The sequence below is a fragment of the Colletotrichum fructicola genome (assembly GCF_000319635.2).
Source record: "Colletotrichum fructicola Nara gc5 chromosome Unknown KSG_Nara_v1_contig01, whole genome shotgun sequence".
Lineage (NCBI taxonomy): Eukaryota > Fungi > Ascomycota > Sordariomycetes > Glomerellales > Glomerellaceae > Colletotrichum > Colletotrichum fructicola.
In genome coordinates this window covers 842,816-855,306 of record NW_027094051.1, presented here as the reverse complement: position 1 = coordinate 855,306, position 12,491 = coordinate 842,816, and the positions used below count along the sequence as shown (strand labels likewise).

At 53.4% G+C, this 12,491-nt stretch overlaps 3 protein-coding genes across 3 annotated transcripts; 2 read left to right on the top strand and 1 right to left on the bottom strand.

Annotated features, from left to right (window-relative positions):
* Positions 1–819: 819 nt before the first annotated feature.
* On the top strand, positions 820–2,763 carry ausC-3 (FAD-binding monooxygenase ausC; the record flags this gene model as incomplete). The annotated part of the gene is made up of 1 exon (XM_032036816.1): positions 820–2,763. One exon carries the CDS (start codon positions 820–822, stop codon positions 2,761–2,763), a length of 1,944 nt encoding a protein of 647 aa, XP_031884189.1.
* A 229-nt stretch (positions 2,764–2,992) lies between these two features.
* CGGC5_v000256 (uncharacterized protein) lies at positions 2,993–3,599 on the bottom strand (the record flags this gene model as incomplete). The annotated part of the gene is made up of 2 exons (XM_032036815.1): positions 2,993–3,258; positions 3,317–3,599. 2 exons carry the CDS (start codon positions 3,597–3,599, stop codon positions 2,993–2,995), a joined length of 549 nt encoding a protein of 182 aa, XP_031884190.1.
* Positions 3,600–6,098: 2,499 nt separating this feature from the next.
* On the top strand, positions 6,099–10,936 carry atnG-5 (ABC transporter atnG; the record flags this gene model as incomplete). The annotated part of the gene is made up of 11 exons (XM_032036814.2): positions 6,099–7,067; positions 7,125–7,407; positions 7,458–7,691; positions 7,744–8,480; positions 8,535–8,697; positions 8,753–9,097; positions 9,148–9,271; positions 9,323–9,394; positions 9,446–9,496; positions 9,547–9,611; positions 9,660–10,936. 11 exons carry the CDS (start codon positions 6,099–6,101, stop codon positions 10,934–10,936), a joined length of 4,320 nt encoding a protein of 1,439 aa, XP_031884191.2.
* Positions 10,937–12,491: the final 1,555 nt, after the last annotated feature.

The window sequence follows — 12,491 nt, the reverse complement described above, 5'->3', positions numbered from 1 at the left end:
GAGCCGTGTAGGCGTATTCTTTTGGCCATTCTAGACGAACCGGTTGACAATCACGGAGGGGCAAAAGCAACGTCCCCCTCACTACTCCAAGACGGCTCCCCACGCTAATTCGTCGCGCGGAGTCGGTAGTTGCAGGGTTCTGCATGGGCTCAACCACGCGGAGGTTATCCCATAGGCTGGGCAAACTTTGGACGACACGACAATTTCTCCAAAACACCTGCAAAGCGATCCAGTGCAGCGGGAAACAGGCCGGCCGAGGTGACTAGCGCCTAACGCCCACCGGCACCTCGAAGGCCTGGCGACTCTCTTCTCTCTCGCCCTTTACCGCTAGACTGGTCAAACATCGTGGCCTCCACATCGCTTGTGATGCTGCAGCTCGAATGCGACGAACGAATACGAATACGTTTCCACTGTCGATCCCAAGGGGTTCTTCATTGTTTTTTCTGTCCTGTCCACCAAGCCAACGCTCTGCCGGGCTCATGATTCATTCCGAGTTGCTCCACAGTCATGCCCACTGTTGAGTGACAATGAGCGGCCGGCCGAGTCTCTGCCATGTCGATGGCCGTGGCTCCTCCGAGCTCGAGACCCTGAGAGACACCAGACGAGACCCGCCCATGCATGAACCGCCATGAAGACCGTTTGAGGTGGGATGCCGCTTGGACGCGCTTTCATCATGATCGCATATATGTAGATCTCAAACCCGATCGTTGACAGACATGCTCCTCCCTCATCTCATCCGAAAACCACAACCGTTGAATCTCCTGAAACCCCACAACTCTCTCGGGTCGTAGGAATACTTCACCGAGCAGCCCCATCGCCATGTCCGCACCTCCAGTCCTCGCCGGCGCAACCCCTGCCGGGGCCGCCGCCGTCGACTTCATGGCCCTCAACAAGAAGTACACCGAGGAGAAGGAGAAGCGCCTCCGCGCCGACGGCAACGGCCAGTACGTCGAGCTCGAGAAGGACGAGCGCTTCCGCAAGCTCGCCGAGGACCCATGGGTCGACCACGCCAAGCTCAACGCGCAACCGCCCAACCTTAAGGACGGAGATGAAGTCAAGGTCGTCATCCTCGGCGCAGGCTTCGGTGGCCTGCTGTACGCGATCCGCTTCATCCAGGCCGGCCTGCGGGCGGAGGACATCCGCCTCGTCGACGTGGCCGGCGGGTTCGGTGGCACGTGGTACTGGAACCGCTACCCGGGCCTCATGTGCGACATTGAGAGCTACACGTACATGCCGCTGCTCGAGGAGACTGGGTACGTCCCGAAGCACAGGTACTCGTACGGCCCGGAGCTGATGGCGCACGCCGAGCGGATGGCCGAGATGTGGAACCTCACGGACAAGGGTGTGTTCCGGTCGCAGATTAGGAGCTACGAGTGGGACGACGAGGCGAAGAGGTGGGATGTTGTGGTTGAGCAGGGCCGCGGGCCCGGCGAGGAGCCCGTCACGATGAAGGTCCGCTCGCAATTTGTGGTGCTGGCTAATGGTGTGCTGAACCACCCCAAGTTGGCGAAGAATCTGGAGGCGTTTGAGGGTGACATGTTCCACACGGCGAGATGGAACTATGGTGTCACTGGCGGGCTGGGCACAGCGCCCGAGAACCCGCAACTCACCGGTCTGGAAGGCAAGCGAGTTGGAATCATTGGCACGGGTGCGACGGCTGTTCAAGTTGTGCCGCAGCTCGCCAAGTGGGCGAAGGAGCTTTACGTTTTCCAGAGGACGCCTTCGGCTGTTGATGAGAGAGGGCAGAGGCCCACCGATCCGGAGGAGTTCAAGACGAAGATCGCAACTGGGAGAGGTTGGCAACGCAAGCGCACCGAGAACTTCAATGAGTGGATTACTGGAGGGGAGCCGGGAGAGAACCTTGTGAACGACGGCTGGACGACGTTGAAGGCGTACAAGGCCATTATCGGCGGACCCCACGATGCTCCGCTGAAGATGGAGGACATTCCTGGACACCTTGGCAACCTGATGGCTCTCGACACGCCCAGATCTGAGAGACTTAGACAGCGGGTTGAGTCGATCGTTGAGGACAAGAAGACGGCTGAGGGCCTGAAGGCGTGGTACCCGGGCTGGTGCAAGCGCCCGACATTCCACGACGACTATCTCCCGGCTTTCAACCTTCCTCACGTTCACCTAGTTGACACGGAGGGTAAAGGTGTAGACCACGCGACCAAAGACGGCCTCGTAGTCGGAGGAACAGAGTACCCCCTGGACGTCATCGTCCTCAGCACAGGATACAGACCGCCCGGGGAGAACATGGCCGAGCCGTCGTCGCAGTCCAACATGACCATCAAGGGCCGCGGCGGACAGCTCATCTCGGAGAAGTGGCTCACCAAGGGCCCGAGCACGCTGCACGGCGTCCTCACCAACGGCTTCCCGAACCTCTTCCTCACAGGCCCGATGCAGATGGGCGCGTCGTCCAACTTTGCCTACGTGACGGACATTGCCGCGCAGCACTCGGCGTACATCTTGGGCGAGGCGATGAGGCGGGCCGGCAAGAGCACGGACAAGGTGGTGATTGAGAGTACAGTGGAGGGCGAGGAGGGCTACGCTGCGAAGATCATGATGCACGCGGCGTGGTTCGCTGGAATCGCGACTTGCACGCCGTCGTACATCACCAACGAGGGTGAGCAGACCAAGCCGGAGGACCAGATGAAAAAGATGAGGGGCGCGCCGTTCCCCACGGGCATGAACAACTATACCAAGTTCCTGGAGGAGTGGCGTGCTGAAGGGTCGCTGAAGGGAGTTGATATCACTGCATAGCGTTGGAGCATTTCGAGAGATTAGTTGAGTGAATTTGTAGTAAGAAACAAGCGGTATCTTGGACACTATTCATGGTGCGAGGGTCTTGGCTAACGGCTTCAGCAGATCAGCCGAAGCAACTGTGATCTTACCTTCCCAGCGAAGGCTTGATGACATTGGAGATCTCACAGGTCCACATTCTCATGAATTTAGAGCTCTGTTGAAATGAAATCAACCAAAGTTCCCCCCATCAAAAGATCTTGTCCAGTATCTTCTCACCCCCATCCAAGCGATCGGCCTCTTTCCTGAGAGCATCTGCCCTGAACCTTCGGAACGCAGTCTCGATCCTCGCTCGAGCCTCAGGGTCCTTGCTAATACTTCGAGCAGCGGAAGCGGTACCCGAAACGAAGCCGAGCTCGCCGCCCAGGAACAGACTCCCAAGCCCTAGCAGCGAATAAGCCGCGATGTCGCCCGCTTTAGTCGGGGCCATCTTGTCTGTGACATCCGGGATAGGCTCTGCGCACTCGTTAGCATGACTTTCACAACTTTTACATACGTGCATGCTTTGACAAACCTGTTCTTCCACTTGCAAACTGCACATGGGTGGGCTTCTCAGTGGCCCGGAACGCCGCAAACATGTCCGCCCGCGCCCGTCTCAGCCGGAAGGCGAGGAAGAATCCCAGCCCCAAGCCAACGGCGGACCCGATCGTCGCATGGGTGCTGACTCTGGCAGCTGCACTCTTTAGGAGGACCCTGTCTGAGTCTTTGAGATCGTGTTCGAGATGCTTCTCGGCCAGGGCGGCGAGGTCGTCTGAGGAAGGCGACTTGCGGAATGCAGCGAGGGAATCGCGAGACATGGTTGCAAATTGCTCCTTTAGGGGATTCGGGTGTTCGGGTTAGAAGAAGATGATTCGAAATTCAGCAATGAGATAAATGGTAAGAGTTACTGAGATGTTCAGAGAGTCAAATATCGACAGTTCAGATGGCGTCTGAAATGTCATCGACAGGGGCAGCCAAGCTTTGGGTTTGGTTCGTCTTAGCGTGTGATGACGTCCTGCATACGTGATTGAACCTACACCGGAATGTGCGGAGAAAGTTCTGGATACCGGAATAGCTTCTTCGAACATCCACTACAAGATTCTTCCTTCATCTCTTCTGATAGAATCCAAGCTGTTGTCTCTGGCATCCAAACTGATGTACCTTACTTAGGCGTCGACACCCTCCGGCTGCAAATGCTCGCTCACCAGTGCGTTTACTGGGCCTCTGCGCTGCAGCGTCCCTCTGTGCACGCGAGCGCCAGCGCCATAAGATAGACTTCTTCCAACTCTCATGCTCACGCGAGCTCATCTGAGACTCGCCAACATGAGGAAAAACTGTGCAAGATATGGCTCCCGAGAGAAAGACTTGCCCTTCAAGCCTAAACTCACAACGTTGCGCGCGACAGAGGAACAGACCGCGGGGCCGCACGATGATTCTGTTAGTGCGCGGGACAGCTCAGACCTTGCGCGGTCCATAGTCCCCGCTTTTGCATTCGGAGCCATCAACCATTGGAAGGGTGGCCGAGTTGGTTATGGCGCCAGGTTAAGGTCAGCTTAACATCTGTTTCCTGGTGGGGCAACCCGCGCGAGTTCGAGTCTCGTCCCTTTCATCTTTTGTGTTTTTGCCGTTCAATTGGTCTTCTCTTGGTGACATTTTTTGACATTGTGCAAGGGAAATTTTGTTCCTTTCGCATACCTTACTCAATTTAAAGCCAACAGCTGCAGTGAAGTGTCTTACAAGCAGAATGTTACTTAGTTACTTTTATCATCAAAGTTTAAGCAGTTTCGACAATCTACCTTGCAGCATCAAGCATGCCACCCCCGCTATGTCTTACCCCGGTGATCCCCCAGATCGTACCCGAGTGTAACGAGCCGTTGCAGACCTTTTCTTGGCCTCACCTATGAGATGAGACTGTTTTTAAATGTTGTCATTGGCCCTGCAATTAGGTTTTTACATTTTCAGTGCCATACTTATCTTAAGGTAGTGCTTTAAGACACAGCTCACCTTCGTCACACAGTAGGCCATTCTTGAAGAGAAGGCCGCTGATCGATGTTGTGATTTGATGGTTTCCTTCATCTCAACCATTGTAGTCAGGTCCTGATCCTAGTAGACACAAAATTCTTGCCATCATCTCTCCTGGTCATCAAATATAGCGGATGGGGATGATTTCATCCCCTATTAGAACGCAGCCGTCGAATGATTGCGCTGGTACTGCTGCAGTTGGTCGTCGATATTCAACGCACCGCCAATCACTAGGTTGGAACATACTCTGGTTTACAAGGAGGGCGGGTAGTAGTTGATCGAATGATCAGATCTACGGAACGCATAACTTTCCTTAACGGCAACTTCACAGTTAACCCTCGGCCGGGTATTGTCATTGCCGCCGAAAAGACTCCGGAGTACATTCTCAATCTTCCAGAAGTAAGACGGAGGAATTTTAGCGGATACCCGCTCTACACAGGCGCTTTCGGCCACTGTATTAGTGCGGTATTGCTCCACTGCTTCGACAAAACAAGCTTCTTGTTCCGCCGCGACATGAGGGTCTCAATCTAACTCTGAACGAGAATAGGCGGGAACATTGTCTGCTCAGCGTTAGGTTCCCGTTTACTGCGTCAAAAGTTCCCCCAAAAGACCGCTGGACAGGGATGTCTCTGGCATCTTCAGGCGGTTGGTCCCTGCTGGTTCTCCGTCGTCTGACACGCAGCCAACACGTAACCATGCGTGTCCCAAGTGCTTGGTTTGCGGCAGGATGAACCGCTTTCCTCACGTTCGGGTCTCGGCACGAACCACTGCAGATCTCCTTTCCAGCAGGTAGTTTGACCGCATAGCCTCAGGTCACACAGCGGATGCTAGCCGTCTCAGCGCCAACGTAAGCCGTTATTGACCTTCCTATCTGAGCTTACTATGTATTCTTCCATCTCATTCCCACTGTTATCTATTGTGTCCTGGGATTAGTTGTCGATAGTGAGCGGCCTCTTTCTCCGACAGAACTCAAACGGCAACAATCGCCTGAGACATGCGGAATAGTCCATACTTAGTTGTGAGATATCCATACTGGACAATTCCAGCACAAACTGAGTCATTTGGCCTCGTAACTATCTTCGCGTTTTGCGTTGCCGTACGGGCATCACTGCCTATCTCCGCGCGTAAGATTACGCCAGTCTCTTGGAAGTTGGAACATGCGCCGCTAACCTGCACCAAGGTGTCCCCTGCTGCCATCTCATTTGAATTGTTAAATGTTCGACCAAGTTCGTCTGGTCTGACAGCATTCTGCTGTAGCTTGACGTTTCCCATCACCAATCCCACCGGCAGCAGCGATGGACAACTTCACCTCCATCGCCGACTGTGAAGGGTCGTTCGGCCCCGCTGCATCGGTGTGCAGCGACCGCTTCGACTTCACGCTGCTCTTTGAACAATCGCTCCTCAACATCGGCCCGTCCGCCGCCCTGCTCTTGGCGCTCCCGCTCCGGCTGCAACAGCTACTCCGCCAGCGCCGAAAGGTGCTCCGCCATCCCCTCAACGCCGCCAAGATCGTGACATGTGTCACTTTTGGCGTGATCCAAATTGCGCTGGTGTCGCTATGGGCTCAGGCGCCGTTCGCCAACCGCGTCTCGGTCGCTGCAGCAGTCCTCGGGGTGCTGGATGCACTCGCGCTCGGCGTGCTTAGCCATACCGAACACGTTCGATCGATCCGCCCATCGACAATCATCTGCGTTTACCTTGTCTTCTCCCTGGCATTCGATGCCGTGCAATGCCGCACGCTATGGCTTCTTCCCGGATTGCAGAAACTGGCGGCAGTCTTCACAGCCTCACTGACGGTAAAGCTGGCGATGTTTATGCTTGAAGTCCAAGGGAAGCGTAGGTTCCTCATTGCTGCGCTGCGCAACCTTAGCCCCGAGACGACGAGCGGCATCATCGGTCGCGGTTTCTTTTGGTGGCTCAACGGGTTTATGACGCGGGGGTTCAAGGCGACTCTTTCGCCTGCTGCACTTTACGATATCGATGACGGTCTGAGATCCGAGGAGCTTCTCCAGCGACTGCTCCAGCAGTGGGACCAGCGCAAGGGAAAGGGCAAGTATGCACTTATCAAGGCGCTCTTCAGCTCGACCAAGAAAGCTTGCATCGCCACGGCGTTCCCGAGACTGGTCCTCATTGGTTTCAAATTTGCGCAGCCGTTCCTGATCAACAGAATCATCACCTACGTCGACGGCGACAAGGGATCCGACCCCAAGTCTGTGGCTTATGGACTCATCACAGCCACCGCAATGATTTATCTTGGCACAGCTGTACGTAAAAATGCTCGTTCTAAGGTGGAAATCCATGTGCTGATGATTTGCAACTAGATTGTGAATGGATTCTATCAACATAAACTATACCGATTCATCACCATGGTTCGAGGCTCTCTCGCATCCTTTGTCCTATCGAAGAATCTCGATGCCAACACGGCTGCAGCTGAGGACTCATCGGCTGCTTTGACGTTGGTCAGCGCCGACGTGAGGAACATCTGCAGGTCCTTTGAGACACTCCATGAGGTCTGGGCGAATCCTGTAGAGATCGGCATTGCTATTTGGCTGTTGCAGAGACAGCTTGGACTTGGAAGCGTAGGCCCGGCCATCACTATCATAGGTAAGGAGCTATGGCAATTACGAATTCTGAGAAATACTGATTGTGTACAGTATGCACCGTTGGTATGAGTAAACTTGGACAACTGATGCCGCCGGCGATGAAGCTATGGAGCGAGAACATCCAGACCCGTATCACTGTGACTTCAGAGGTCCTCGGCTCTATCAAGGAGACCAAAATGCTAGGCATGACGGAATTCCTTCAGAAGGTCATCCAGGATCTCAGAATCACTGAGCTAGTCATGGCCAAGAAGTACCGTGCCATGATTACCTACATGAATGTCCTAGGTGAGATATCGCAGTAACCCTACATTGTGAAGCACGTAATTGACTGGAACAGGAAATTGTCCGAGCATGGTTGGTCCCGTCGTGACCTTCGGAATCGCGCTTCTCGCGCAGAGAATCAATGCCGGAGGGTCGCTTTCTATTGCCACTGTCTTCACATCACTCTCCATCATCGATATGATTGCTGGTCCTTTGGCCCTGCTGATCTCTTCAGTGCCAAGTCTGCTTGCCTCTCTAGGAAGTTTTGAGAGAATTGAGGATTTCGTCGGTAACGACAACCTCTCACAGAACCCCACTACTATGGAGCAGCCAAGACCTACTCCTTCTGAGAACGATGCTGGAGTTGAGATGCAGACTTTTTCAACCAAGGCGACTTCGGATCGAGAGCATGTCGTTGTGGTCGAAGACGGTTCTATTTCAATCAAGGCTGCAGAGACGCCCATTTTACAGAACGTCAACCTTCGCATCCCGCCTTCGACACTGACGATTCTCATTGGTCGCGTTGGCTCTGGCAAAACAGTTTTGCTGCGAGGTCTTTTGGGCGAACTTCCCATGACCGGCTCCATCAAGACGTTGGATGGAGGCGTGGCATACTGTGCGCAGACCACATGGCTCACGACCTCAACTGTCAAAGAAAACATCATCGCCCAATCGCCACTGAACCAGGACTGGTATGACAAGGTTGTTCATGCGTGCGCCTTACTGCCAGACTTCGCGAATCTGTCAAATGGCGACGAAACTGTTGTTGGAAGCAAGGGCCAGTCTCTCAGCGGTGGTCAGAAGCAGCGTGTTGTGAGTTTCTCTTGGCGCATTTGGAAGGCATCAGGTAATCTAACGCGCTTTTAGGCTCTGGCACGGGCGGTCTATGCGAGGAAGCCTGTTCTGGTTGTCGATGATGCGCTTAGTGGACTAGATTCCTCTACCCAAAACCATATCTGGGACAATGTGTTTGGCCAGAATGGTTTGGTTCGTCGGTTTGGAACTACCATCATTCTCGCTACACATTCACGTAAGTAATACCTTGGTGCGGTATATGTCCTCACCTGAGCTGATAAACCCCGTAGTGAGCTACCTAAAGTATGGTGATCATATCGTCATTCTCGGCGACGATGGCAAGATTGCCAACCAGGGGACTTTCACTGCTGTTCGACATAGCGCCTACCTCGAAACCTTGTCCATTGAGGACAACAAGCACAGCAAGAACGATGAAAGCGCCACATCCACCCCCGAAACTTCAGAGAAGAGCAAGAAACCAAAAGCACCGGAGGGAAACGACAAGGAACTGGATCTCCTGAGAAAGGCTGGAGATACGACCCTTTACTGGTACTACCTGAAGTCAATTGGTTGGCTGTACGGCTCTCTTGGGGTGTTGGGCATGTTTGGCGACTGTTTTGTCCGGGTGTTTCCCCGTAAGTAGCCCCTTATCCTTCATTTGGATCCGGTATTGACGGAATGACAGAGGTTTGGCTGAAGTCCTGGACCGAGAACGATGCAAAGACTGGAGGAGCAGACACCGGCATGTACTTTGGTGTCTACGCCGGCATGTCTGTCGGCGGCTTGTTTATCATTGGACTGAATATTTGGTACGATGCACTGGAGGAGCCCAGGCGCTACAAGAACTGACGAGCGCACAGGATGATGTTTGTCATGATTGTTCCCAAGTCTTCTCAGAACCTGCACTGGAAATTGCTCCAGACCGTTATGAAGTGGGTAAACACAACTCAATGATGGATAGACTTCACGCTGACACTTTGCAGAGCACCTTTGTCTTTCTTCCTTGTCAAAGACACGGGCGATCTACTGAATCGGTAGGGTCTCCTTCGCATCCTCGATGCCCTCCAACACTAAAATCTAGAAGATTCAGTCAAGACCTCTCCCATATTGACCGAGACCTCCCAACCGCATTATTCATGACTTCCATCGGTAAGTGCCAACTTTCTCCAGGAAGCACAGCATTCTAACAAGGCGAAGCGGTTCTGGACTGTCTTGCTGGATTGGTTCTCATCATGATCGGTGCCAAGTACCTCGCGGCTGTGATCCCTGTCCTACTGGTCGCTCTTTACTGCTTGCAGGCCTTCTACCTGAGAACCTCCCGTCAAATGAGATTCCTCGACCTTCAGGCTCAGGCACCACTACTGACCAAACTGGTCGAGACGATCGATGGTATCTCTACTATCCGGGCATTTGGCTGGCAGGGCGCATTCCGCGACTCGTCACTTCACCTCCTGGATCAGTCTCAGCGGCCTTACTACCTTCTGTTCTGCATTCAGCGATGGCTTACTCTGGTTCTCGACATCCTTGTTGGCGCCATCGCAGTTCTTCTCGTCTCGCTCGCAATGACGATTCCGGAATCAACCAGCACTGGCGCAATCGCTATTGCGCTTTACAATGTGCTCAATTTCAATTCGTCACTCGCCACTCTCATCACCTCTTGGACGGAGCTTGAGACGTCTCTGGGTGCCATCTCAAGATTGAGAACCTTCGAATCCAAGACGCCAGTTGAGCCATCCCCATCACCAGAGGAGCAGGCACCCCTGCCGCCTAATTGGCCTTCCGAGGGTCGACTTGAGATCAACAACATCACAGCATCTTATTCCCCAGACACGAGGCCAGTGCTGCAGGACGTTTCACTCACTCTACAGCCAGGCGACAAGGCCGCAATCTGTGGTCGCACTGGAAGCGGCAAGTCGACACTGACCCTCACCATATTCAAACTCTTGGGCTTAGACTCAGGCTCAATCGTAATCGACGGCATCGACATCTCTCAGGTGCCGAACAACGTGCTTCGTCGTCGCCTAATCGCCATTCCCCAGGAACCTCTGCTCTTCCCCGGAACGCTGCGCACCAATCTCTTCCCCCGCACCGAGGGTCTCGGCGCCGGTGAGATCCCCTCAGATGAAGCCCTCATCTCTGCCCTCACAAAGGTGTCTTTGTGGTCAGCAATCTCCCTAAGTGGCGGCCTAGACACCGATGTCTCCAACTTGGCCTTGTCAAAGGGCCAGAAGCAGCTTCTCTGTCTCGCACGCGCTATCGTTCGCAAGCATTCAAGCAAGATTCTCGTTCTCGATGAAGCGACGAGCGCCGTTGACCAGGAGACGGAGGAGATGATGGCCAAGATCATTGAGACTGAGTTTGCAGCTCATACTGTGGTATCTATAGTTCATAGGCCACAGGCGCTGCGGGGATTGCATATGGTGGTAACTCTCCAAGATGGCAAAATCCTGAAGATCGGCCCTCCTGAGCTGTGACAAAGTACTTGGCTATTTCATTTCTCCATAACGTTTCATAGACTTTCGGACGTACTGCACTCAAATATATTAATGGATGGTTTGTTTGCTTACGGGGCCAGTTCCGAAACTTCCGTGTGCACGATTAATGAATTCGGCATGCTGATCTTCAGCCAGAACCGGAGAGTGAAGTGGAACCAGGAGTCTTTGAGTTGCATCTGCATTTTCATGGTTCCTGTCTCCTTTTTCCATAAGATCTTGTTCCGGAAGTGATGTGACACGAGCAAAATAACTCAGTCTCTATTCTGACGGGACTTCCGGATGTGGGCGTCAGTCCCAGCAAGTGTGGAGAGCGCAGGAGGCCTTGTACTCCAAATGAGCTGCTGTCTTCAGTAGAATGGTCACGAAACTGAGTCGAGTTCTTCTTCTGAGTTCTGCCCGTAATAAAGTCTGCCCAGATTTGTAAACAACAGTCCTTTTCGGTGCCATATCAATGCAAATGCGTCAGATTGACCGTGCTACTTCTCGAACGGCCAGTTTGAAGAGTACTAGTTTGTTCGCGTAGCATATTGCTCTCCGCTCCACGTACTCCGCGGAACTCAGGCGCTGTGATCCGGAGCGGTCCCGGGTGATCTGGAGTGATCCGGGGTTGGCAGGGGGGTGTGACACACCGGGAATACCGATACAACTAACTCAAAGCTTATTGTCGGTGACGGCTTGCGACTTGTCTCAAGTTTTACAGACGAACCGGATTCGACGTGCGAGCTGAAAAGGTCCAGCAAACTGGAACTCAACATCCCAGACACGATGCAGATCCGACACCGAGACTGGTATTTTCCATTGCCAGAGGCTGGTGGGTACCGCCCAGGACGTGACGCGTCTAAGTTGGCCTTTAAACTCTAAATTCACAGACTCAGACGGGGCCTTTTTCATTCGTGTAGTTCACAAGCGCCCGTAGTATGGAGCGTGCTGTTGGTGTTAGACATGTTGGCGTTGAACGTGTTGCCGTGCCGTGCAGTGCCATTAGGAAAAATTTAATTGGGAAAGCTCCTGTTGGCAGCAGTGAACACGTCCTCGCAAATCGACGTGAGATATATACATAGTACATCTTTCATCCCATGGTCAAACATTCTAGAAGCGGTACAGAAATAGTTCAGCTGCAAGCACCAACACCTTGGTAAGAAATCGTTTGATCGCCCTTCAAACACAAGTGCTATGCATAAGGCTGCCGTGGTGCTTGGCATATTGGCCACTGTCGGTGAGCTCCGTGGCGCAGCTTTCAACCCGGCGGACGGATTTCAAGGAAGCGAGTCAGCACTGATTCCACACTCAACACTTCTCCAGGCGCCGTAGCGACATCTTCGTAAAGCGAAACCTACGAAATATGCCGTGTACAACGGTGATATTTTGAAACGGGCGTAAGACGCTACCCCAGTTGTATTGATACTGTCGGAATCAATACCCGTCAACGTCAACAACGCCTTGATGTGAAAATGTGAGTATAAATGACTTGACAAGAACTGCGTTCGTCACAACTCTTCTGTCCTGTCATCACAACATCTCATCCCATCATTGC